At 47.5% G+C, this 23,301-nt stretch overlaps 1 protein-coding gene across 2 annotated transcripts in view; it reads left to right on the top strand.

Moving 5' to 3' along the window:
- The window catches only part of LOC145341159 (interleukin-1 receptor accessory protein-like), a 38,107-nt gene extending 18,696 nt beyond the window's left edge, over nucleotides 1-19,411 (top strand). For both annotated transcript variants that reach the window (XM_080186069.1, XM_080186070.1), the window contains exons 7-11: nucleotides 411-537; nucleotides 6,012-6,160; nucleotides 11,151-11,294; nucleotides 12,646-12,789; nucleotides 16,428-19,411. In XM_080186069.1, the coding sequence (XP_080042195.1) occupies nucleotides 411-537; nucleotides 6,012-6,160; nucleotides 11,151-11,294; nucleotides 12,646-12,789; nucleotides 16,428-16,930 (1,067 nt within the window). In that variant the 3' untranslated portion in view covers nucleotides 16,931-19,411. The remainder of the gene's footprint in view (nucleotides 1-410; nucleotides 538-6,011; nucleotides 6,161-11,150; nucleotides 11,295-12,645; nucleotides 12,790-16,427) is intronic.
- The last annotated feature ends 3,890 nt before the right edge of the window (nucleotides 19,412-23,301 follow it).

The following is a 23,301-nucleotide window of genomic DNA, read 5'->3' as shown; positions in this document are numbered from 1 at the left end:
TATGGTGAATTTGGCATGTCCAACACACCTAACCAGCGCATCTTTCAGACTGTGGAGGAAACTGGAGCACCCGGAGGAAACTCACGCAGACACGAGGAAAAAGTGCAGACTCCACACAGACAGTGACTGAAGCAGAGAATCGAACCCGGGTGCCTGGCACTGTGAGGCAGCAGTGCCCCTACATGGGAGATAGGGTCAGATTATCATCAGTGCAGGCTCGAAGAATACCCTTCTGTACTGTAGGGGTTCTGACATTCTAAGATTTTAAATGTCACATTACAACCAATATTCAAAGATGATCTTTGCTTACAAATGGAGATCACTGGGAAAGTGAAGTTTCTCCCTTTCTTGTTTGATTGGTATGTTTGTCAGATCACGTGTATTAAACTTTATTTTCAATCTCTCTCCAGGTCAGGAAGTCAATTTAACGTGCAGGATGTTTTTCCACTGCGTCCGGGATTCACCCACGATTCTTTGGTGGTTGGTTGATGGAAGGAATGCACAGGAACTGGACCCAGCAATAAAAACCTTTCTGAGGTAATTCAAACCACCGCCTGCCCCAAAGTCGGGCTTCTGAATATTGAGGCTGAGTTTCCGTGGGTTACATTGGCACAATCTGGCAGGATTGGCCCAATCAATGCTGAAGGGTTAGGGAGTTGTAAAACATGACTTGCAGCCAAATGTGTTTTCAATCTTTCCCACGATCTTTCACTCTGTTTCAAAAATCCCCCTTCCCACCTACGTGACCAGCCAGGTTGGAGATGGTAAATTTCCAATGATCTGATGTGGGTGGCTGGAAGAATTATGTTTGCTGATTTTGTGCTGCTCTGATTTCAGTCAATCGCTGCTCTTTGTCACCAAAACTATCTTGTAACTAATCTTTCCAAAGAACAATCTTCAGATCTGGTGCAGACACTATGCATTTAACCAGCATGGCTGCACGGGGCTCTTACGATCGCGCCCAAGGCCAATGGGGAATGCTGTTCTGCCTGCCTCACCCACCCTGGTTTTGGGAGGTCATGCCGGTAAAATCAGAGCCAATGGGTCAAACGACCTCTTTCTGCGGCATAACAATTCTGTGGTCGTGAGCTAGTTAAAACTGCAGTTTTATTGTTTATGAACTTGTCCCTGAAGCATATCAGTTGAAATTTAAGACTTTAAAGACAAGGCCAAGAGAAAAATATTTAGAATTTGTTAGAGAGAGAGAAATGAAATGTCGTGAGGCCACTGGTTTTGATCACTGAAGTTGGGACGAAATTGTGAGAGGGTGAGGGAGTCAATGATGCTGGAGAACTTTCAAAACGGCATCCCAATAGAGGTTCGATCAGTGTGGAAGACTGCAAGCTCTCTAAGATATGGAAAGCGTCAATTTGGCTGATGGGTAAGATCAGGAGGAGGCCATTCGGTCCTTTAAGCCTGCTCTGCCATTCATCACAATCATGGCTGATTGTCCAACTCAATCGCCTAACCCTGCTTTCTTCTCATAACCTTTGATCCCATTCACCCCAACTGCTACATCCAGCCGCCTCTTGAATCCATTCAATGTTTTGGCATCAACTACTTCCTGTGGTAATGAATTCTACAGGATCACCTCTTTGGGTGAAGACATGTCTATGAGATCCCCCTCATTTATCTGAACGCGAGGAAAAACAATCCTAACCTAGACAATCTCTCCTCATACATCAGTTCCACCATCCCTGGAATCAGCCTGGTAAACCTTTGCTGCACTCCCTTGAGATCAAGAACATCCTTCCTCAGAAAAGGAGACCAAAACTGCACACAATATTCTCAGTGTGGCCTCATCAAGGTCCTGTATAATTGCAACAATACATCCCTGCTCCTGTACTCGAAACCTTTGGCAATGAAAGCCAACATATCACTTGCCTTCTTTACCGCTTGCTGTACCTGCATGTTTACCTTCAGTGTCTGGTGCACAAGGACACCCAGGTCCCTCTGCACGCTCCCTTCTCCCAATTTACAGCAATTTTGGTAATAATCTGTCTTTACCACCTTGTTTTTGCAATCACGTGAGCAGTTAGGGACGGCAGATCTCCCTGTAAATCTACAGGGAAGTTGGAGGAATGAAAAAGAGTCTAGTTTTAGGTAAAAGGCAGTTGTTCTAGCCAATAGAAATGAGAACATAGGTGATAGAAGTGGTGTGAAGAAGCCAATATGCTTTAATTACTATAAGAAAGGGCAGCTCCAAGCCCACTGTTGGAAACTGAATGGTAAACTGGTGGCAGTAATGAAAACCCTTCTGAAATCCTCAGGAAAAACAGCGCAAGAAAAGGGAGTGGATGTTTAAACAGTGACACTGGTGCAAGTGACAGGAATTTCCACAGGGAAAGCTGCGCCAGAAAGCAGCACTCGTAGAGAAACCCGTTGCATCAAATGTATTTACAGTAGGAATAGATAAAACTGAAAATGTTTGTAAGGGATTTATATTGGAAGGGGAGATCACTCCAGTTCTGTTGAAGAAAGTGCGCAGAGAGATACTGGTCCAGCTCTGAGTTTTTTGTTGGCAATGCATTGGGAACTTTCTCCGGAGAATTTGCTGAATACGAATGCTTTCCTCCAAAGTATTGTTGGGAAGAGTGTGCCTATTGGCCTAAGCCATTGCCTGAAGTAAATGGAAACTCTGCTGTGACGAAGGGGCCTTGCATATTTCGAATTACAAATGTAGATTTGGGCACTCGGCACATCATAACATTCGAGGCAATGGACCAAGTCTGGTAAATGGAACTAGATGGGAGGTCATAAGAACATAAGAAATAGGATCAGGAGTAGGCCATCTCGCCCTTCGAGCCTGCCCCGCCATTCAATAAGATCATGGCTGATCTGAAGTGGATCAGTTCCACTTTCCCGCTTTCTCCCCATAAGGTCAGGTGTTTCTCGTGTGTCAGTACAGACTTGATGGGCTGAAGGGCCTCTTGTGCACTGTATGATTCTAGATTCTCTATTGGACGATGATATAGCGGGCAGTATAGTGCTTGCACCATCTGGGACGGAAGTGTCACAGTTCCAAAGTTGTTCCTGCGAATACAAATCTCTTACCTAACTGAAATCCAGTTATTGAAGAACAGATCCACGTTACAACACTGGTGTATCCACATCAGTAATGGGTAGTCCAGAAGCGACGCAAGTGCCTACAGAATCACAAACACATTTTCAACAGAAATGACTGAGATTGCAAATTGAATCCAGGAGGGTGAGTGGCAGTGAACATTGAATCCAGGAGGGTGAGTGGCAGTGAACATTGAATCCAGGAGGGTGAGTGGCAGTGAACATTGAATCCAGGGGTGTGAGTGGCAGTGAACACTGAATCCAGGGGTGTGAGTGGCAGTGAACACTGAATCCAGGGGTGTGAGTGGCAGTGAACACTGAATCCAGGGGTGTGAGTGGCAGTGAACACTGAATCCAGGGGTGTGAGTGGCAGTGAACACTGAATCCAGGGGTGTGAGTGGCAGTGAACATTGAATCCAGGAGGGTGAGTGGCAGTGAACATTGAATCCAGGAGGGTGAGTGGCAGTGAACACTGAATCCAGGGGTGTGAGTGGCAGTGAACGTTGAATCCAGGGGTGAGATGTAGGACAGTCCTGCAGCCAGATTCCAGCCAAATGGACAGTTCACAAAAGACTAATTCTAACCCCGAGAGAATTGGGATGGTGTGGTCGGTGAATTGTGTGGAAGGCTTTGTGTGGACCTGTTGGAAAGAAAAATCAAAGCCCAGAATGAGGAAACAGTTGAAGTTACTGAGAAAGAATGAACCGAAACGGGATCAGGAGAAACTGCAGGATCCTAAAACATCCAAAGATCAAACCAAACAGGAATATCGAACCTTTCTGTGTGAGAACATCAGTAAATCTCAATGACATCCTTGAAACACAACAGCTAAAAGAGATTTTCATCAGAGGGGAAATGAGTTGTTGGCGCACAAAGAAATTATTGAATTTTGAGACCTTGTTGTCTCAAACTGACATTTCGCCACACTTGAGTTCAGAAGATGAGTTTAAAAATGGAATCACACCAACAACAAACAAAAAAGATGGCGGTTGGGATGTGGACTTAAAATCATAGAGTCCCTACAGTGCAGAAGGAGGCCATTTGGCCCATTGAGCCTGCACCAACAATCCCACCCAGGCCCTATCCCTATAACCCCATATATTTACCCTGCTAATTCCCCTAACACTGAGAGGAATTTTAGTCAATGCACCTAACCCGCACATCTTTGGACTGTGGAGGAAACTGGAGCACCCGGAGGAAACTCACGCAGACATGGGGAGAATGTGCAAACTCCACACAGACAGTGACTCAAGCCAGGAATCGAATCCAGATCCCTGGCACTGAGGCAGCAGTGCTAACCACTGTGCCATTGCACTGCGCTATAAAAAAAATCTTCTTTGCAAAGTTAAAGGATGGACACATGGGGAAAAATGCAGATTCTGAGTTTTAAATTCATGATTATGCAAATGAGTCATGGTGTTCAGACTGAAAAAAAATAGCTCCGTTTCGAGCACAATTTGAACAAAGTTTACTGAAACTCAAGCACCAAAGCATTGCACCAAGGCCGATTGATTTGATTTATTATTGTCACATGTATTAGCATACAGTGAAAAGTATTGTTTCTTGCGTGCTATACAGACAAAGCATACCATTCATAGAGAAGGAAAGGAGAGGGTGCAGAATGTAGTGTTACAGTCACAGCTAGGGTGTAGAGAAAGGTCAACTTAATGCGAGGTAAATCCATTCAAAAGTCTGACAGCAGCAGAGAAGAAGCTGTTCTTGAGTCGATTGGTACGTGACCTCAGACTTTTGTATCTTTTTCCCGACAGCAAAAGGTGGAATCGCCAAATCAATCCAACTGCAGCTTTGATTGATTTCCAGTTGATTGTGAGAAAGTAACCCATAGTCGAAGCGTGAGGAATTAACAGAACATGCCGTCAATAAGTTCACAATCCGTGCAAAAAAAAAACAAATAGTACAGAGTCCAAAACAATGATGTGTGTCAGAAGGATGTAACTAAGTGCCAGTGTGGCTTATTTGGTAGCACAGTATCCTCTGTATCAGATTAATGTTCCATAAGCACAGAGTAAAGGTTGCCACTTTGAGGGAGGCATGTCACACTGGGGGAGACTTGTTTGAATGAGGTATTAAACCAACGCTGTATCTATTGGTTCAGGTTGATGGCAAGGATTTTGCAGCTTTATTCCAAGGAGATCAGGTGACTGGCCCACTGTCAGAGCTCGAGTTCATCGAATGGGATTAGCACATCTTTAGTGGAAGTTATTGTTGGTGCAGACTTGATGGGCCGAAGGGCCTTCTCTGCGTTGTTTGATTCTGACTCCGTGACTAACACCTAAACAAAACCATTTATCGTACTGTTTGGAGGATCAACAAATCAGCTACCTACAGTGACTGAAGGGAATTTATAGGAAATGGATTTTATCCACAAGAATTTCAGGATGGAATTTCTTGTCTGTGGAGCAGTTTGGGGTGCCTTAATGTTGTGAATGGTGTTGTGAGGGTTCAAGTCCATTTCACCCTCGTATTGTAACGGGTTAATAGAACTGATATAATGCAGATGATGGTGTATCAGTGACGTCAGTCAGTTACATGCTAGACTCGAGACAGAGAGTGTGTACTCAGCTGTGTGGCACCAGCTCTGTAAACTGCTTAGGAATCGTGTGAAGAACGAGCCTAGATCAAGTCTGACCACAGACTGTCGAAGGGATAGTAGGCCACGTGTACCCAAAACTACCCTGAGGTCATGGGGGACTATCAGAGGCTGATTCTTTACCTCATGCCCCATCCCCGTATCTCATGACTCCCTTAGTCTCCAAAATATTAGTGTTCAGAATAATATATTGTGAAGGACTCCTAAGATGTCCCAAAGTACGATGAGGTGAGAGAGAAATATCTACTTCGTGCAGAGAGGGAAGGGACAGGGCAGAGGCCTAGAAAAAGGATTACTTGGCAAATTCTTGCTTGCTTAATTGTTTCCTTCCTTCCAGTGAAGAGTCGTCAAAGCTCAAGGACAAGACAATTACAAATACAATAAGCATCAAAGCTGGGACCCCGAGTGACCTCCAGAGGAACTACACCTGCTTTGGGCAAAACAGGATAGGATTGAGCACCGTCCAAGTGACGTTAATCAAGAAAGGTATCTGATCTTTACTTCGAGATGCTGGGGATCCTGGCTTCCATTGGCTTTAACCTGACTGAGTTTCTGTTGGGTCCAACAATCCATAAATATTTCTACTGCTGCCCTTGACAGCTCCTGCCTGAGTCAGAAGTTCCAAAGGGCAGCACGGTGACACAGTGCTTAGCACTGCTGCCTCACAGCACCAGGGACCCGGGTTCGGTTCCAGCCTTGGGTCACTGTCTGTGTGGAGTTTGCACATTCTCCCTGTGTCTGCGTGGGTTTCCTCCAGGTGCTCCAGTTTCCTTCCACAGTCCAAATGGTTAGGTTAACTTGCCCTTTAGTGTCAGGGTGACTAGCTAGGGGTTATGTGTATAGGGCCTGGTTGGGATTGTGGTCAGTGCAGACTTGATGGGCCAAATGGCCTCCTTCTGCATTGTCAGATTCTATAACTCTGAGTTCTATTCCAGATGACAGTGGCACTGAGGCGTGAGGACTTGAATGCAGAATCTAGGCTGACACATCCAGCCCAACACTGAGGGACTGCTGCATTGCCAGTGATGCTGCTTTACTGATAAGATGTTAAATTGATACGCTGCCTGCCTGCTCAGACAGAGGTAAAAGGTCCAATGGCATGACGTTCAAGAAAAATAGCAGAGTCCTCCCAGTTCCCTACTCAAAATTTGTCCATCAACTGATGTCACTAAAAACAGGCTGTGGGGTCATTTATCACATTGCTGTTAGTGGGATCTCACTGTGCACAAATCAATCCTACATTACAACAGCAACTACATCTCAAACCTGCAGCTTTGAAGAAGACTGATATTGGACTCAAAACATTAACTCTCACTCTCTGTCTCGATCTCCTCTCTCCTGATCTTCTCCCGCTCTCTCTCTCTCTCTCTCTCTCCCTGCTCTCTCTCTGTCCCAATTCCCTCTCTCCCTCCCTCTCTCCCTCTCTCTCTCTCTCTCTCTCTGTCCCGATTTCCTGTCTCTTTCCCTCTCTCCCTCACCTTCTCTCTCTCTTTCCCTCTCTCCCTCACCTTCTCTCTCTCTTTCCCTCTCTCCCTCACCTTCTCTCTCCCCCTCTCTCTCTCTCCCCCCCTCTCTCTCTCTCTCCCCCCCCACCTCTCTCTCTCCCCCCCCACCTCTCTCTCTCCCCCCCACCTCTCTCTCTCCCCCCCCCACCTCTCTCTCTCCCCCCCCCACCTCTCTCTCTCCCCCCCCACCTCTCTCTCTCCCCCCCCACCTCTCTCTCTCCCCCCCCACCTCTCTCTCTCCCCCCCCACCTCTCTCTCTCCCCCCCCACCTCTCTCTCTCCCCCCCCACCTCTCTCTCTCCCCCCCCCACCTCTCTCTCTCCCCCCCCCCACCTCTCTCTCTCCCCCCCCACCTCTCTCTCTCCCCCCCACCTCTCTCTCTCCCCCCACCTCTCCTCTCCCCCCCACCTCTCTCTCTCCCCCCCCACCTCTCTCTCTCCCCCCCACCTCTCTCTCTCCCCCCCCACCTCTCTCTCTCCCCCCCCACCTCTCTCTCTCCCCCCCACCTCTCTCTCTCCCCCCCCACCTCTCTCTCTCCCCCCCACCTCTCTCCCCCCCACCTCTCTCTCTCCCCCCCCCCACCTCTCTCCCCCCCTCTGCCCCCCCCTCTCTCTCTCCCCCCCTCTCTCTCTCTCCCCCTCTCTCTCTCCCCCCCACCTCTCTCTCTCCCCCCCACCTCTCTCTCTCCCCCCCCACCTCTCTCTCTCCCCCCCCACCTCTCTCTCTCCCCCCCCACCTCTCTCTCTCCCCCCCCACCTCTCTCTCTCCCCCCCACCTCTCTCCCCCCCCCACCTCTCTCTCTCCCCCCCCACCCCTCTCTCTCTCCCCCCCCACCTCTCTCTCTCTCCCCCCCCACCCCTCTCTCTCTCCCCCCCCACCTCTCTCTCTCTCCCCCCCCACCTCTCTCTCTCCCCCCCACCTCTCTCTCTCCCCCCCACCTCTCTCTCTCCCCCACCTCTCTCTCTCCCCCCCTCTCTCTCTCCCCCCTCTCCCCCCCCCGCCTCTCTCTCTCTCCCCCCCACCTCTCTCTATCTCCCCCCCTCTCCCCCCTCTCTCTCTCTCCCCCCCTCTCTCTCTCCCCCCCCACCTCTCTCTCTCCCCCCACCTCTCTCTCTCCCCCCCACCTCTCTCTCTCCCCCCCCACCTCTCTCTCTCCCCCCCCCACCTCTCTCTCTCTTCCCCCCCCACCTCTCTCTCTCTCCCCCCCCACCTCTCTCTCTCCCCCCCCACCTCTCTCTCTCCCCCCCCACCTCTCTCTCTCCCCCCCACCTCTCTCTCTCCCCCCCCCACCTCTCTCTCTCCCCCCCCACCTTCTCTCTCTCCCCCCCCACCTCTCTCTCTCTCCCCCCCCACCTCTCTCTCTCTCCCCCCCCACCTCTCTCTCTCTCCCCCCCCACCTCTCTCTCTCTCCCCCCCCACCTCTCTCTCTCTCCCCCCCCACCTCTCTCTCTCTCCCCCCCCACCTCTCTCTCTCTCCCCCCCCACCTCTCTCTCTCTCCCCCCCCACCTCTCTCTCTCTCCCCCCCCACCTCTCTCTCTCTCCCCCCCCACCTCTCTCTCTCTCCCCCCCCCACCTCTCTCTCTCTCCCCCCCCACCTCTCTCTCTCTCCCCCCCCACCTCTCTCTCTCTCCCCCCCCACCTCTCTCTCTCTCCCCCCCCACCTCTCTCTCTCCCCCCCCCCACCTCTCTCTCTCTCCCCCCCCACCTCTCTCTCTCCCCCCCACCTCTCTCTCTCCCCCCCCACCTCTCTCTCTCCCCCCCCCACCTCTCTCTCCCCCCCCACCTCTCTCTCTCTGCCCCCCCCTCTCTCTCCAGATCTGCTGCATTTTCTGTTTTAAGAACATAAGAACATAAGAACATAAGAAATAGGAGCAGGAGTAGGCCATCTGGCCCTTCGAGCCTGCCCCGCCATTCAATAAGATCATGGCTGATCTGTCGTGGCTCAGTTCCACTTTCCCGCCCTCTCCCCATAACCCTTAATCCCCTCTCTTATCAAAAACCCATCAACCCGCTTCTTAAAAATATTTAGCGAGGCAGCCTCCACCACTTCAACGGGCAGAGAATTCCAGAGATTCACCACCCTTTGAGTGAAGAAGTTCCTCCTCAACTCCGTTCTGAACCGCCCCCCCTTTATCTTGAGGCTGTGCCCCCTAGTCCTACTGTCTTTTTTGAGCGGGAAGAGTCTTTCCACCTCTATCCTATCCATCCCATTCATCATCTTATACGTCTCAATGAGATCTCCCCTCATTCTTCTAAACTCTAACGAGTACAAGCCTAGTTTATTCAGCCTCTCCTCATAGCTCAACCCCCTCAACTCCGGTATCAGCCTAGTAAACCTCCTCTGCACTCCCTCCAAGGCCAAAATATCCTTGCGCAGGTGCGGCGCCCAAAACTGCACACAGTACTCCAGCTGCGGCCTCACCAATGCCCTATACAGCTGCAGCAAGACCTCCCTACTTTTATATTCAATCCCCCTCGCTATGAAGGCCAGCATCCCATTCGCCTTCCTGACCACCTGCTGCACCTGCAGGCTGGGTTTTTGCGACTCATGCACAAGGACCCCGAGGTCCCTCTGCACCGTCGCCTGCTGCAGTTTTTCGCCCCGTAAGTAATAGTCCTTCCTACCATTCTTCCTACCAAAGTGGACCACCTCACACTTGCCAACATTAAATTCCATTTGCCATTTCCTGGCCCATTCGCCCAGCCTATCTAGATCCTTCTGCAGACTCTCCACACCCTCCGCACAATTTGCCTTTCCCCCAATCTTGGTGTCATCAGCAAATTTCGACACCCTACACTCGGTTCCCTCCTCCAGATCATCTATATAAATGGTAAATAGCTGAGGCCCCAGCACCGACCCCTGGGGCACCCCACTAGTCACCAACCGCCAATCCGAATAGCACCCATTGACCCCCACTCTCTGCCTCCTATTTGTTTCAAATTTCCACATTTGCAGTATTCTGCTTTTGCTTTGAATATACTTGTTGGCTGTCCTGCTTTCGGGACATCCTGAGATGGTGGAATGCAGTGTGGAAATACGGGATCTTTCTTTCATTAACAAGGTTATCCTTGGCGCCCTCGGCAGTGTGAACCAAAGCAATGAAGGGAAGATCGTCTGGTTCCCATCCATGCTCGCTCAGCTGGAAAATCTCAGCAGGTCTGACAGCATCTGTGGAGAGAGAATAGAGCCAATGTTTTGGGTCTAGATTACTGTTTATCAGATAAATACTGGCCTGGTCAGCAACGCTGACATCCTGCAAGTGCTGGAAATACTCCTTAGGCCAGGCAGCATCTGAGAAGAGAAAGAGTTCACATTTCAGGTCAGATATTCTGATGAATCAGAACGAGATGAACTGGGAGGGTACGGAGGATACTGGAGGAATGTACTTTATAGATCAGAGTTTGGACTATCAGAAAGCTTGATGAGAGATGATGGTGGGATGACGGTGCTGGATATTAATGAAGGCCCTGCCTTCTCGGCCTTGTCCCTCACCTGAGCAGTGATGACCCTCAGGTTAAATCACCAGCGGTCCAGCTGCCCCCCTCAAAGGGGAGAGCAGCCTGCGGTCATCTGGGACGAAGCCGATTTTACCTTTAGTTGCTGGACAATGAGCACAGATTTGTACAAGAACATTTTCCCTTCCTTTTCTCATGTTCATCAAAAGCCACTTTGCCACCCAGTGTCCACCACACAAACCTCCCCAACACAGTTGCCATGGAGATTGTATCTGATCAGTAAGTTGGCTAACAGTACACTGACTTGTCCTAAAGGCTCCAGGCAGTGTCTACCTGCCATAACATCTTTGTAATTATCTCTTAGCAATTTTCCACCTGATGTTTGGCTAACATTTTATTGGGTTCAAAGCTCTTTGGGATGTTCTGGTGATGTTGATGGTGTTTTATGTGCATTAGTTATTTTTGTACTTTACATAATTTTGTTTTCCTTCTAACGAGTGGTTTTTCATTTCCAGCTCCCAGCTTTGCGATTGAACTGGGCTGTGCGTTAGGCGTCACCCTGCTGATATTCGTCACTTCAATCATTGTCTATCATTTCTGGTGGATGGAAATGATATTGCTTTACCGCGTGTACTTTGGAACTGATGAAACAGTTGGAGGTGAGGGAAGCCTGCCATGTAACGGTGGACAATTTGTGTTCTTTGACTTTATTGCACTCATTTTAAAAGCTTAGAATTCCCAAACAGTGGATCCAGGAAGTCAGGGTCCCCAACTCCACATGCCATTTCCATTGTAACAGTGTGGACAAGCTGGAGCTGCTTGGGACCTCCTCAAGTGTCTCTCGTGTTTTTCAATTAATTCATACTCAATTTATTGAACTTCTAATATTAAATTTGAATTCATATTCAAAGTATGGTATCTTCCTTTTCTCTTGGTGAAGGTGCTGACTCCTCACCGCCACTCAACAAAGAAAATTATAGCACAGGAACAGGCCCTTCGGCCCTCCAAACCTGCACCAACCATGCTGCCCGACTGAACTAAAACCCCCTACCCTTCGGGGACCATATCCCTCTATTCCCATCCTATTCATGTATTTGTCAAGATGCCCCTTAAAAGTCACTGTCATATCTGCTTCCACTACCTCCCCTGAAAGCGAGTTCCAGGCAGCCACTACTCTTTGTGTAAAAAATTTGTCTCGTACACCTCCTTTAAACCTTGCCCTTCACACCTTAAACCTGTGCTCCTCATAATTGACTCTTCCACCCTGGGAAAAAGCTTCTGACTATCCACTCCGTCCATGCCTCTCATAATCTTGTAAGCCTCTATCAGGTTACCCTTCAACCTCTGTCATTCCAGTGAGAACACACCAAGTTTCTCCAACCTCTCCTCATAGCTAATGCCCTCCATACCTGGCAACATCCTGGTAAATCTTTTCTGTAGCCTCTCCAAAGCCTCCACATCTTTCTGGTAGTGAGGCAACCAGAATTGAACATGATATTCCAAATGTGGTCTAACTAAGGTTCTATAAGGCTGCAACATGACGTGTTAATTTTTAAACTCAGTGCCATGGCCGATGAAGGCAAGCATGCTGTATGCCTTCTTGACTACCTTCTCCACCTGCTTTGCCACTTCAACTGATTGATGGTTCTTCGCCTGATCATTGGGACTCTGTTGACTGCAGTAACTCGGAGCCTGTCACCATGTGTGCACACTTATCAGTGGGTCCAGTGCACAAGGGTCTAGCTGCGCTTTCTCCTCTTCCTAGCCCAGGATTGTTGAATCCAATCAAAGTGCCTCTCACCACAATCTGGGCTGTAGTACACCACACCCAGTCCCTTTTACAGCATTGAACCATCAGGGAACTCTCTCGCTCTGGGTTAATCATCCACGCCTCAGATTGCTAGTTCAGTAACTTGACCATTCTGTTGTGATATCCCGTGTAAAGGCCCAGGAAGGGAGAGTGACACGAGCCAATCATGCTGAAGCATTTCTTTTTCTTGTGATTTGCAGATGGGAAGGAGTTTGATGTCTACATGTCGTATGCGAGGAATGTCGAAGAGGAAGAGTTTGTCCTCACCACTCTTCGATCTGTTTTGGAGAATGAATACGGATACAAAGTCTGCATCTATGACCGGGACAGTTTGCCTGGTGGAAGTACGTATCGAGTGCAGCTACTTAGCTCTCCTCTTAAAGGTCGGCTTTGGTGTTTCTCCTTGTCTGTACTCCCATACCCCCTTTCCCTCTGTTTCCAATCTCCTGAAGGTGTTGAATTCTACCCAGGAAACTTGCAATGGTGCGACTATCTGAATCACAGTCCGAATTAATAACCCTGTTTGACTCGTTATCCCTACTTCCCGAACCCACATCTGCTGTGACATCCCCTCAATGGTCACCATGCTGAGATGAATTAGTGTGGCGCCGACAGAAACCTCAACATTACACCTTCTGAGGCTCAGCTTTTCCTCATGGGCTGCTCCATTCTCCGCCTCCCACTGCATAAAATCTTCCCACAGATAAGGGGACACCAAATTCCTCCCTTGTCTGTGCTGTACCAGTTACTTGGGTGAAATGGTACGGATGCAATGCAACCCTCAGCATTTGGGAGGTGATGGTTCATCCAAAGCTGTGGGAACGTGGGAGAAAATAGGAACTAGACTAGGCCATTCAGCCCCTTGAGCCTACCCCACCATTCGCGTCAAAGTTTCTGGCCTATGATCTGTTCTTTGCTTTTATTCTCGGTCACTGCTCCTGCTCCCAAGAAGTTGTCAATGATTCTCCGAGAGGATCCTTGTGTCAGGCACTAGTCAGGCCTCACCTGGAGTCCTGCATCCAGTTCTCCTTGGAATACTGGAGGATTGCTTTGAAGAGAGAGTACAGAGGAGATTCACAAGAGTGATTCCAAGGATGAACAACTGTAGTTATGAGGGTAGATTGGAGAGGTTGGGATTGTTTTCCTTGGAGAAAAAAGGGCTGAGAAGAGATTTGATCGAGGAATTCAAGAGGGGTTGGATACGGTAAATCCTGAGAAACTGTTCCGTCTCGAGACAGCACCAAGAACTGAAGGGAACAGATTTGAAATAACTTAGAAAAGAAGTAACATTGATGTGAGGAAATTATTCTTCACCCAGAGGGTAGTTGGAGTCTGGCACGAACTTCCTGACAGAGTGATGGATGCAGGTTCGATCGAAATATTCAAAGGGATATTCAAATGCTGCTTAAGGACCTTTCAAAAGGTCCTTCCAAACCTACAACCACTTCCACCTAGAAGATCAAAGGCAGCAGATACATGGGAACATCACCACCTGCAAGTTCCTTTCAGAGCTACTCACCATCCTGACTTGGAAATGTGTCATTGTTCCTTCATTGCTGCTGGGTCAAAACCTGGATCTCGCTCCCTAACATCACTGTGGGTGTACCTACGCCACATGGACAGCAGCGGCTTAAGAAGGCAGCTCACCTATCACCATAACCCCATACATAGCACTAAGGGACAGTTTAGTATAACCAATCCACCTAGCCTACACATCTTTGGACTGATGGAGGAAATCAGAGTACCCGGAGAAAACCCACACAGAGCTGGGGAGAACGTGCAAACTCTTCCCTTTGTCTATTTTAATACAAGAAGATACGTGTGCTGAAATCAGAAGCCACAAATTCTGTCAATACTTCTGGTGATTCTACATAATAAATTCAAATGTTTATTAACTAAAGAAAAGAAAATTTAAATTCATAAGATTACACTTACACAGTTAAAATGACTGTCACTGAACGTTCCCACACAAAGATATATATGTTTGGTTCAACTCGCAAACACTCCTTTAGTTGACATCTTAGGGTTTATGTTGTTGGATGAAACTCCTCCCACCCCCTTTATCTCAGCCCGTCAGCATATCTTTCCATTCATTTCTCTTGTATTTATCTAGCTTTCTCGCAAATGTAACTCTCACTTTGACCACTCCAGTAGTGAGTTCCACATTGTCGCCCATCTCCTGGGTGAAGATGTTTCTCCTGAATTCCCTATTGGATTTTCAGTGACTGGCATGTATTCATGGTTCTAGTTTGGAGGGAAGCTTTTCTCCCGGGGGCTGAACTTTATTGTCCTCCCGTTGGCCGGTTTGTATCTGACAGGGTTTGAGGGATGTAAAATTCTATGAGTGGCCTTCCCACCACCATCCGCTCGCCATCCACGATGTTACTGGTGGGTGGCAGGGGTCAGGTGAAGCCTGGGGTGGCCTGCCCTTCCGTGCTCCAATTGTGGTCAACCTTGAGGCTGACGGGAGGAGATCTGGAGTCAGGAAGAAGCTCGGCTGGCCATCTTTCTTGGGCCTTGGGCTGGAAGGGAGATGGAGTGTCAGCATCCCTCAAGAATCCCCTTTCCACGTTGGGCATGTCCACCTCTCAAGGTCTGCCTCTCACAGGTGCTTCCGCCTCCCCCACATCTCTCCCCCCCCCAGGCCACAAGTTCCCTCCCTACTGTAAGATTCCTCACACATACCTGTCCAGGATTTGAGGATTTAGAATCTGGACGCTACTTAACCTCCCAGTTCTGTCCATTGCTGCCACTTTTTTACACAGAGGGTAGTGGGTGCTTGGAACTCGTTGCCTGGGGAATTAGTGGAAGCGGATATGGTAGTGATTTGTAAGGGGTATCTTGACAAGTACATGAATAGGATGGGAATAGAGGGATATAGTCCCTGGAAGATTGGGGGTTTTGGTTAAGTCAGGTCACATGGTCAGTGCAGGCTTGAAGGGCTGAAGGGCCTGTTCCTGTGCTGTAATTTTCTTTGTTCTTTGGTAGTGCTGGGATGACAGAGTAAAGGGGAGGTCCTGTCTCCAGCCAATTACTGCTTGGGGATGCGATTCCCTGCCAGCTCCTTCGAGACATAGAGTTTTACAGCACAGAAAGAGGCCCTTTGGCCCATCACATTTGTGCGAGCCATCAAACACCAATCTATTCTAATCACATTTGCCAGCACTTGGTCTGTAGCTGTCTATGCTATCGCATAGGTATTGATCAGGTGGACTCTCAGAGGCTTTTCCCCAGGGCTGAAATGGCTGCTACAAGAGGACAGAGGTTTAAGGTGCTGGGGAGCAGGTACAGAGGAGATGTCAGGGGTAAGTTTTTCACTCAGAGGGTGGTGGGTGAGTGGAATCGGCTGCCGTTGGTGATGGTGGAAACAAATTCAATAGGGTCTTTTCAGAGACTTGTGGATGAGTACATGGGACTTAATAGGATTGAGGGTTATAGGTAAGTCTAGTAGGTAGAGATTAGATTGGTGCAACTTGTGGGCCGAAGGGCCTGTTTCTGCTGTAGTTTTTTCTATGATTCTATTCCAAGTGCTCGTCTAAATCTTTGAGTGGCTGTACAGGGAAGCCAATATCTGAAAAATCCTGCCCCATTTCTACTGTGTCAAATTGCCCTTCATGTTTCCCCTTTCCAGAGAAAGTGCCCCAGCTGATTTGGCCTTTCCTGATAAATACACACTCTTAATTCTAAGATTATCCTCGTGGGTTTGATTTTAAACCTTTTCCCTGGCCTGTATGCTTTTTATAGAACATTACAGCGCAGTACAGGCCCTTTGGCCCTCGAGGTTGTGCCGACCTGTGAAACCAATCTAAAGAGGGGCAATAATATAACTTTTGTAATATGGAGACCAGAACAGTGGTCTAACCGAGGCTTAACACAAGGTAAACAACATGGGGGTGTAGTGTCCGTTTGATGGTGTTTATCGTGAATGTTGACTATTGTTCATCATCTTCCCTTCCTAACGCCTCCATCTTTCATTTCTCAGTCGTTACAGATGAGACGCTGGCCTGCATTTGGAAAAGCAGGAGGCTGCTGGTGGTGCTCAGTCCCAATTACCTGGTCAATGGAACCCAGGCCCTGTTGGAGCTGAAGGCTGGCACTGATAGCATGCTCAGGACTGGGCAGATCAGAGTTATACTGGTGGAGTTCATCCCAGTGAGGAAGGTCGGCCACGTGGCGGAGCTGCGAAGGCTGAAGGCGGTGATGGCCACCATCAAGTGGGAGGGGGAAAGGTCGCAAGACCCGAGGAGCCGATTCTGGAAGCAGCTCCGGATCGCTCTTCCCACAAAAGGAAAAACACAAACGTCCGACGGGAAGAATGGGAGACTGACGTACAGAAACACGCAGGACGGAGACTTGTTCAGTCCTTCTCTGTCTGACTCGATAGCCAGCCAGCCTCTTAATATTCACCAAGAAACAACAATCGATGTGCCTACACTTTCTGACAGATCCACTACAGAAGAAACCAAATCTTCAATACATTGTTGAACATTAACTTTACTTTTTTAAAAAGTATTCTCCCTGTTGAGAAGGCGGCAGACTGGTTAGCACTGGTGCCTCGTAGTGCCAGGGACCCAAGTTCAATTCCAGCCTCAGGTGTGTCTGTATGGAGTTTGCACATTTTCCTCGTGTCTGCGTGGGTTTCCTCCGAGTGCTCCAGTCTCCTCCCCCAGTCCAAAAGATGTGTGGGTTAGCTGGGTTGACTGTGCTAAATTGCCCCTTAGTGTCAGGAGGATTAGTAGGGTAAATACATGGGTTTACAGGGATAGAGGTCTACAGCATGGAAATAGGCCCTTCAGCCCAACCTGTCCATGCCGCCCCTTTTTCTTAACCACCCAATTGCCCGCGTTTGGCCCATGTCCTTCTGTAGCCATCTTACCCTGTAATTGTCTAAACACTTTTTAAAAGACAAAACTGTACCCGCCTCTGGTAGCTTGTAGGGCCTGGGTGGGATTGATGCTGGAACAGGCTTGATGGGCCGAATGTTCTGCTTCTCCACTGTATGTATGGATGCTCCTTTTCACAGATTCTTAGATGGTGCAAGCCAGGGGACAAATAACAGAAGCAAAGTTACAGGCAGACCATCAGCAAGCAATACTTAGACTGGAATTTTAATGCCCCATCCACCCTGGGAATCGGAGCAGGTGACCAGCGCACCTTGGAAAGGTTCATTAATCTCGGGCAGGATTTTACAGCCTTGCTTGTCCCAAATTGCTTGTGTTTGGGGAGTTTGGAGGGATGGGGTGGAACTTGTGATGTGCCTATTCCGTTCCATCTTATCCCATCTCAATGAATGATGTGGAGATCCTGGCCTTGGACTGGGGGAGGCACAGTAAGCAGTCTCGCAACACCATGTTAAAGTCCAACAGGTTTATTTGGTATCACGAGCTTTCGGAGCGCTGCCCCTTCATCAGGTGAATCTGAAAGCTTGTGATACCAAATAAACCTGTTGGACTTTAGCCTGGTGTTGTGAAACTTGTTACTGTCCCCATCTCAATGAAGATCTTATTCTGAAGCTACGTAACACCCCAATCATTACAAAGACAACTGTCCCTTTGCAGTATTGTCCGTTAGGTTTAGCTTCTAAAGGACATTTGATTTCAACCTTTCTGAATTCCCAATACAAAATGCGTTTTTCAATGAGTTCCCACCTCAACCACATTCCAGCTGTTCACCACCCTCTGCGTAAACAAGTGACTTCCTGCTTTCAGGCTAGCATTTGTTTTTCGGCCAATCATATTGTAGAAACTGAACCAGCCCATCAGGTGGCAGAATATTGTCCTTTCAACTTTACTACTGAATAAACCAAATCCCGAAATCGTCTCTGACTATTCACATTCTACCAACTATTGTGCTCACTTCTCCTTGCACCTAAATCCAAACTTTAGCTCAAAAGCCACAGATTGTCCGTAAATCTCCCCATCTTGCTTTCCAACTCCTTTCTTACCCTCTTCCCCCTTCCCACCCTGTCCTGCCACCCACAGCAGCATTGACTCTGGGTGCACCCTGCCAATGTGTCAACGTTGCAGACCTGGAGAATGTCACTTCTGGCTCGATTCAACAGCAGAAAAGAGCAATGGAAAAGGCGTGCCAATTATTCCATCCCAAGCAACCCCCGCCCCCTCGATTTCCTGCCCCTCCCCGTTGTTCCCTGCGGTCTCCTTTCCCCGGTTCAACAAGGTGGATGAGGCACTTGATTGCTGGAAGAAGTCAAGGAGGAGATAGGAGAGTGGGATTGGATCTTGCTCAAGGAGGAAGAGAGGGTAAATGGTAATCTTGGATTGATTACTTGAGTGTCAGTTGTGGTCACACTCCTCGGGTCTCTAACTTGAGACAAGACAAGGTAAATATTTAGAAATGCGGGGGATTTCTTTGGACTTTGGGATTTCCTACTGTTGGTCCACTGAAGCTTTTACCATGGTTATTAGTATTAAAATACTACTGCTGAACTTAGAATTCAAGGGGTGAAATTCACCACAGAGGAATGTATACCAGAGGCAGATGAAACAATGGGGACGAGTTTCAACTCCCTGAGGATTTCCAAACTCATTGAAGTGAAAATGTCTCCATTTAATAGTGAACAGGAGGTGATAGTTTCGAGGGAGCCAAATACATAGGAGTGGTGACTGGCCTGATTAGCAGTTCTGCTGACCATTGCACGAGGAGCTGGGAGAGTATCAGAGGTCAGCCTGATGGTTTCACATTTAGCAAATGGTCAGAAGGAAACTTGGCCAGTTCCTGGTGGAAGATGAAGAGTAAACTGGACCACCTGAAGATACTGCTGCTCTGAAGCAGCACAATTTACTAACTAGGAGAGTGATATTTGAACCAACAACTGGGGGAGCATGGTATGTTTATTAATTTATTTGTTACAAGATGTGATGTGAATGTGAGAGTTGCTATAGATATTACTCTGCTTATTCACTTGGTTGTATTTTATTATCAAATAAACCAGTTACTTGATTTTTACATTCAACCTCATTCACTAAATTGTTCATTCATTCAACTATCAGAGAATTGGAGCATTTCAAGATGTTTAAGATGCAATAAGGTGCTATCAAATTTACAATTCTTTATCTAATTTAGTTCACTTAAGTGAATCACTTTTGAGCTGAATCTTATCCTGACAGCTGGGGAATTTTGATTTAAAAATCTGGAATGAAAAAATGAACGCTGTTATTGCTAACTGTGTAACTCTGGGGTTGTCATGAAGCCCTGTCAGATTTGCTACGTCCTTTAGCCCTCCTTGCCAGCCCAATCTCCATGTGACTCCAGACCACAGCAATTTGGTTGACTTCTAACTGCCCTCTGAATCTGTGGAACTCTTTGCCGCAGAAGGCTGTGGAGGCCAGATCATTGAGTGTCTTTAAGACAGAGATAGATGGGTTCTTGATTAATAAGGGGATCAGGGGTTATGGGGAAAGGCAGGAGAATGGGGATGAGAAAAATATCAGCCATGATTGAATGGTGGAGCAGACTCAATGGGCTGAGTGGCCTAATTCGACTCCAATGTCTTATGGTCTCTGAAAAGGCCCAGCCAGCCACACAGTTGTCAAGAAGATGGCATGCCACCACCTCCAGAGCAGTTAGGAATGGACAATAAGTGCTGACTTTGCCAGTGACAGTACAGTGAGCAGTTTTGATGTGATAAATTGCTCTGCAGTTTCCTTTCAGCCGATATTCAGTTAGAAAGACTTCCTGAGGTGGCTGTTGATGTTATAATATTGCCACTTCCTGTTGTACAGGAAATTAGACGTTCTCTGTTTTCACTCCAATCCTGCCCAGTCTCTGCAGCCGAATTCATGTAGCATGGATTCCAGGGATATGCAATCTGGACTCACCAACATTAGAATTGGCAACTTGGGATTCTTCCTGTGATCTCTGTCTGTTCCTCGCACAACTGTCATTGGTCACTCAACAGGATGTACACAGCCAATTGCAAAGTGAACGACTCTTCATTGGATAGAGTTATAGAGATTTACAACATGGAAACAGGTCCTTCGGCCCAACTGGTCCATGCCGCCTTTTTTTTTAAACCCCTAAGCTAATCCCAATTGCCTACATTTGGCCCATATCCCTCTATACACAACTTAACCATGTAACTATCTAAATGTTTTTTAAAAGACAAAATTGAACCCTCCTCTACTACTGCCTCTGGCAGCTTGTTCCAGACACTTACCAGCCTCTGTGTGAAAAAACTGCCCCTCTGGACACTTTTGTATCTCTCCCCTCTCATCTTAAACCAATGCCCTCTGGTTTTAGACTCCCCTACCTTTGGGAAAAGATATTGACTATCTAACTGATCTGTGCCCCTCATTATTTTATAGACCTCAATAAGATCACCCCTCAGCCTCCTACGCTCCAGAGAAAAAAATCCCAGTCTATCCAGCCTCTCATAACTCAAACCATAAAGTCCCGGTAGCATCCTAGTAAATCTCTTCTGCACTCTTTCTAGTTTAATAATATCCTTTCTATAATAGGGTGACCAGACTGTACACAGTATTCCAAGTGTGGCCTTACCAATATCTTGTACAACTTCAACAAGACGTCCCAACTCCTGTATTCAATGTCCTGACCGATGAAACCAAGCATGCCAAATGCCTTCTTCGCCACTCTGTCCACCTGTGACTCCACTTTCAAGGAGCTATGAACATGGATCCCTAGATCTCTTTGTTCTGCAATTCTCCTCAATGTCCTACCATTAATTGAGTAAGACCTACTCTGGTTCAATCAACAAAATGCATCACCTCGCGTTTATCTAAATTAAACTCCATCTGCCATTTGTCAGCCCATTGGCCCAATTTATCAAGATCCTGTTGCAATCGGAAATAACTTTCTTCATTGTCCACTATGCCACCAATCTTGGTGTCATCTGCAAACTTAGTAACCATGCCTCCCAAATTCTCATCCAAATCATTAATATAAATGACAAATAAGAGTGGACCCAGCACTGATCCCTGAGGTACACTACTGATCACAGGCCTCCAGTTTGGAAAATAACCCTCTACAACCACCCTCTGGCTTCTGTCAAGAAGCCAATTTTGTATCCATTTAGATACCCTGGATACCGTGAGATTTAACCTGATGCACCATGCTGTACCTTGTCAAAGGCCTTGCTAAAGTCCATGTAGACAACATCAACTGCAAGGCCCTCATCTATCTTCTTGGTTACCCCTTCAAAAAACTCAATCAAATTTGTGAACCATGATTTTCCACTCACAAAGCCATGTTGACTGTCCCTAATCAGTCTTTGTGTCTCTAAATGCCTGTAGATTCTGTCTCTCAAAATATCTTCGAACAACTTACGCGCCACAGATGTGAGGCTCACTGGCCTGTAGTTCCCAGGCTTTTCCCCGCAGCCCTTCTTAAACAAAGGCACAACATTTGCCACTTTCCAACCTTCAGGCACCTCACCCGTGACTATCAATGATTCAAATATCTCAGCTAGGGAACCCACAATTTCCTCCCTAGCCTCCCACAGTGTCCTGGGATACATTTCATCAGGTCTAGGGGATTTATCTACCTTGACGCACTTTAACACTTCCAGCACCTCCTTCTCTGTAATATGTACTCTTCTCAAGACATCACTATTTGATGATGATTCTTGCTTGTCAGTCAGGCAATCATAGAAAGTATAGAACATAGAAAAGGTACAGTATAGAGGGGGCATTTACCCTGTCTTGACCATGCCAGTCTGAGGACAACCAGATGCCCTTTCTAATCCTCCCTTCCTGCACCCAACCCACAGCCCTGTATCTTACAGTACTTAAGGTGCAGATCCAGATACTTTTAAAAAGAGTTTATGGTCTCTGTCTCCAACACGAACTTAGGCAGTGAATTTTAGATACCCTTGGCATATAACGTTCTTCCTCATCTCCTCTCTATACCTTCTGCCACTTCTTAACTTGGATCTATGTCCCCTGGTTCTAGAATTCTCCACCAAGGGAAGTAATTCTATCCTGTCCACTCTATCTCTTCCCCTCATAATTTGCTTTATACAATTCCAACATAATATCCTTACTTTTAAATTCTATACCTCTGCCAGTGAAGGAGAGCATTCCACATGCCTTCTTTACAACCTTGTCTACTTGAACTGCTGCCTTTAGAGAACTGGGTACTTGTATGCCAAGATCTCACACTTCATCAACCCCTTTTAGCATATCCCCAATTATCGACCTCCCTAAATGCATGACCTCAGGCTTCTCTGTGTTAATGTCCATCTGCCACTTTACCACCCACTCCACCAACCCATCTATCAAGCAAGCTTTTATCCTGCCCCCTTCCCCAAAACTCCATAACTAATAATTAAAAATTCACATTGAAGAAGGTACAATATGTCTCGAAGTGGAGTGGGCCTTAGCAGACTGTATCCCTCCTTTACACGGACAGTATTCTGACTGATCCATAATGTACAATAACCTCTGGCAAGGCTAGCTGACATGGTGACAGTGTGGTCCTGGAAACTGTAATCCTGAATGGAATAGGTGGACAAAGGAGCTGGGGGGGTTTTGACTCACAGCCAAATATGGTAAACGTAACGCCGTACATCAGTGAGGTCCTCAAAGGTCAAACCAAGCCCTCTGGCTCATTCCAATAGGAATTGTGCTCAGATTATATGAAACTTTAACTCGCATGTGGAATACTGCGCACAGTCCTGATTTCCTCATTATGATTAGGATATGGATGCAATGGAGAATGTTCAAAAAAGATAAACAAAGGGTGACAACAGAACTGAGAAATGTTCACTATCTGGAAGACTAAACTGGTTGGGGCTCCTTACTGCAGAACAGTGAAGGCTGAAGGGTGACATCAGGGTCTTTTGGATTATGAAAGGGTTTGTAGCTCTATAATGGGATTAA

Source organism: Carcharhinus amblyrhynchos, chromosome 3, assembly GCF_965287045.1.
Source record: "Carcharhinus amblyrhynchos chromosome 3, sCarAmb.v2.hapA, whole genome shotgun sequence".
Taxonomy (NCBI): domain Eukaryota; kingdom Metazoa; phylum Chordata; class Chondrichthyes; order Carcharhiniformes; family Carcharhinidae; genus Carcharhinus; species Carcharhinus amblyrhynchos.
The sequence above is the reverse complement of the archived record's forward strand: the minus strand, read 5'-3'. Positions and strand labels throughout refer to the sequence as shown.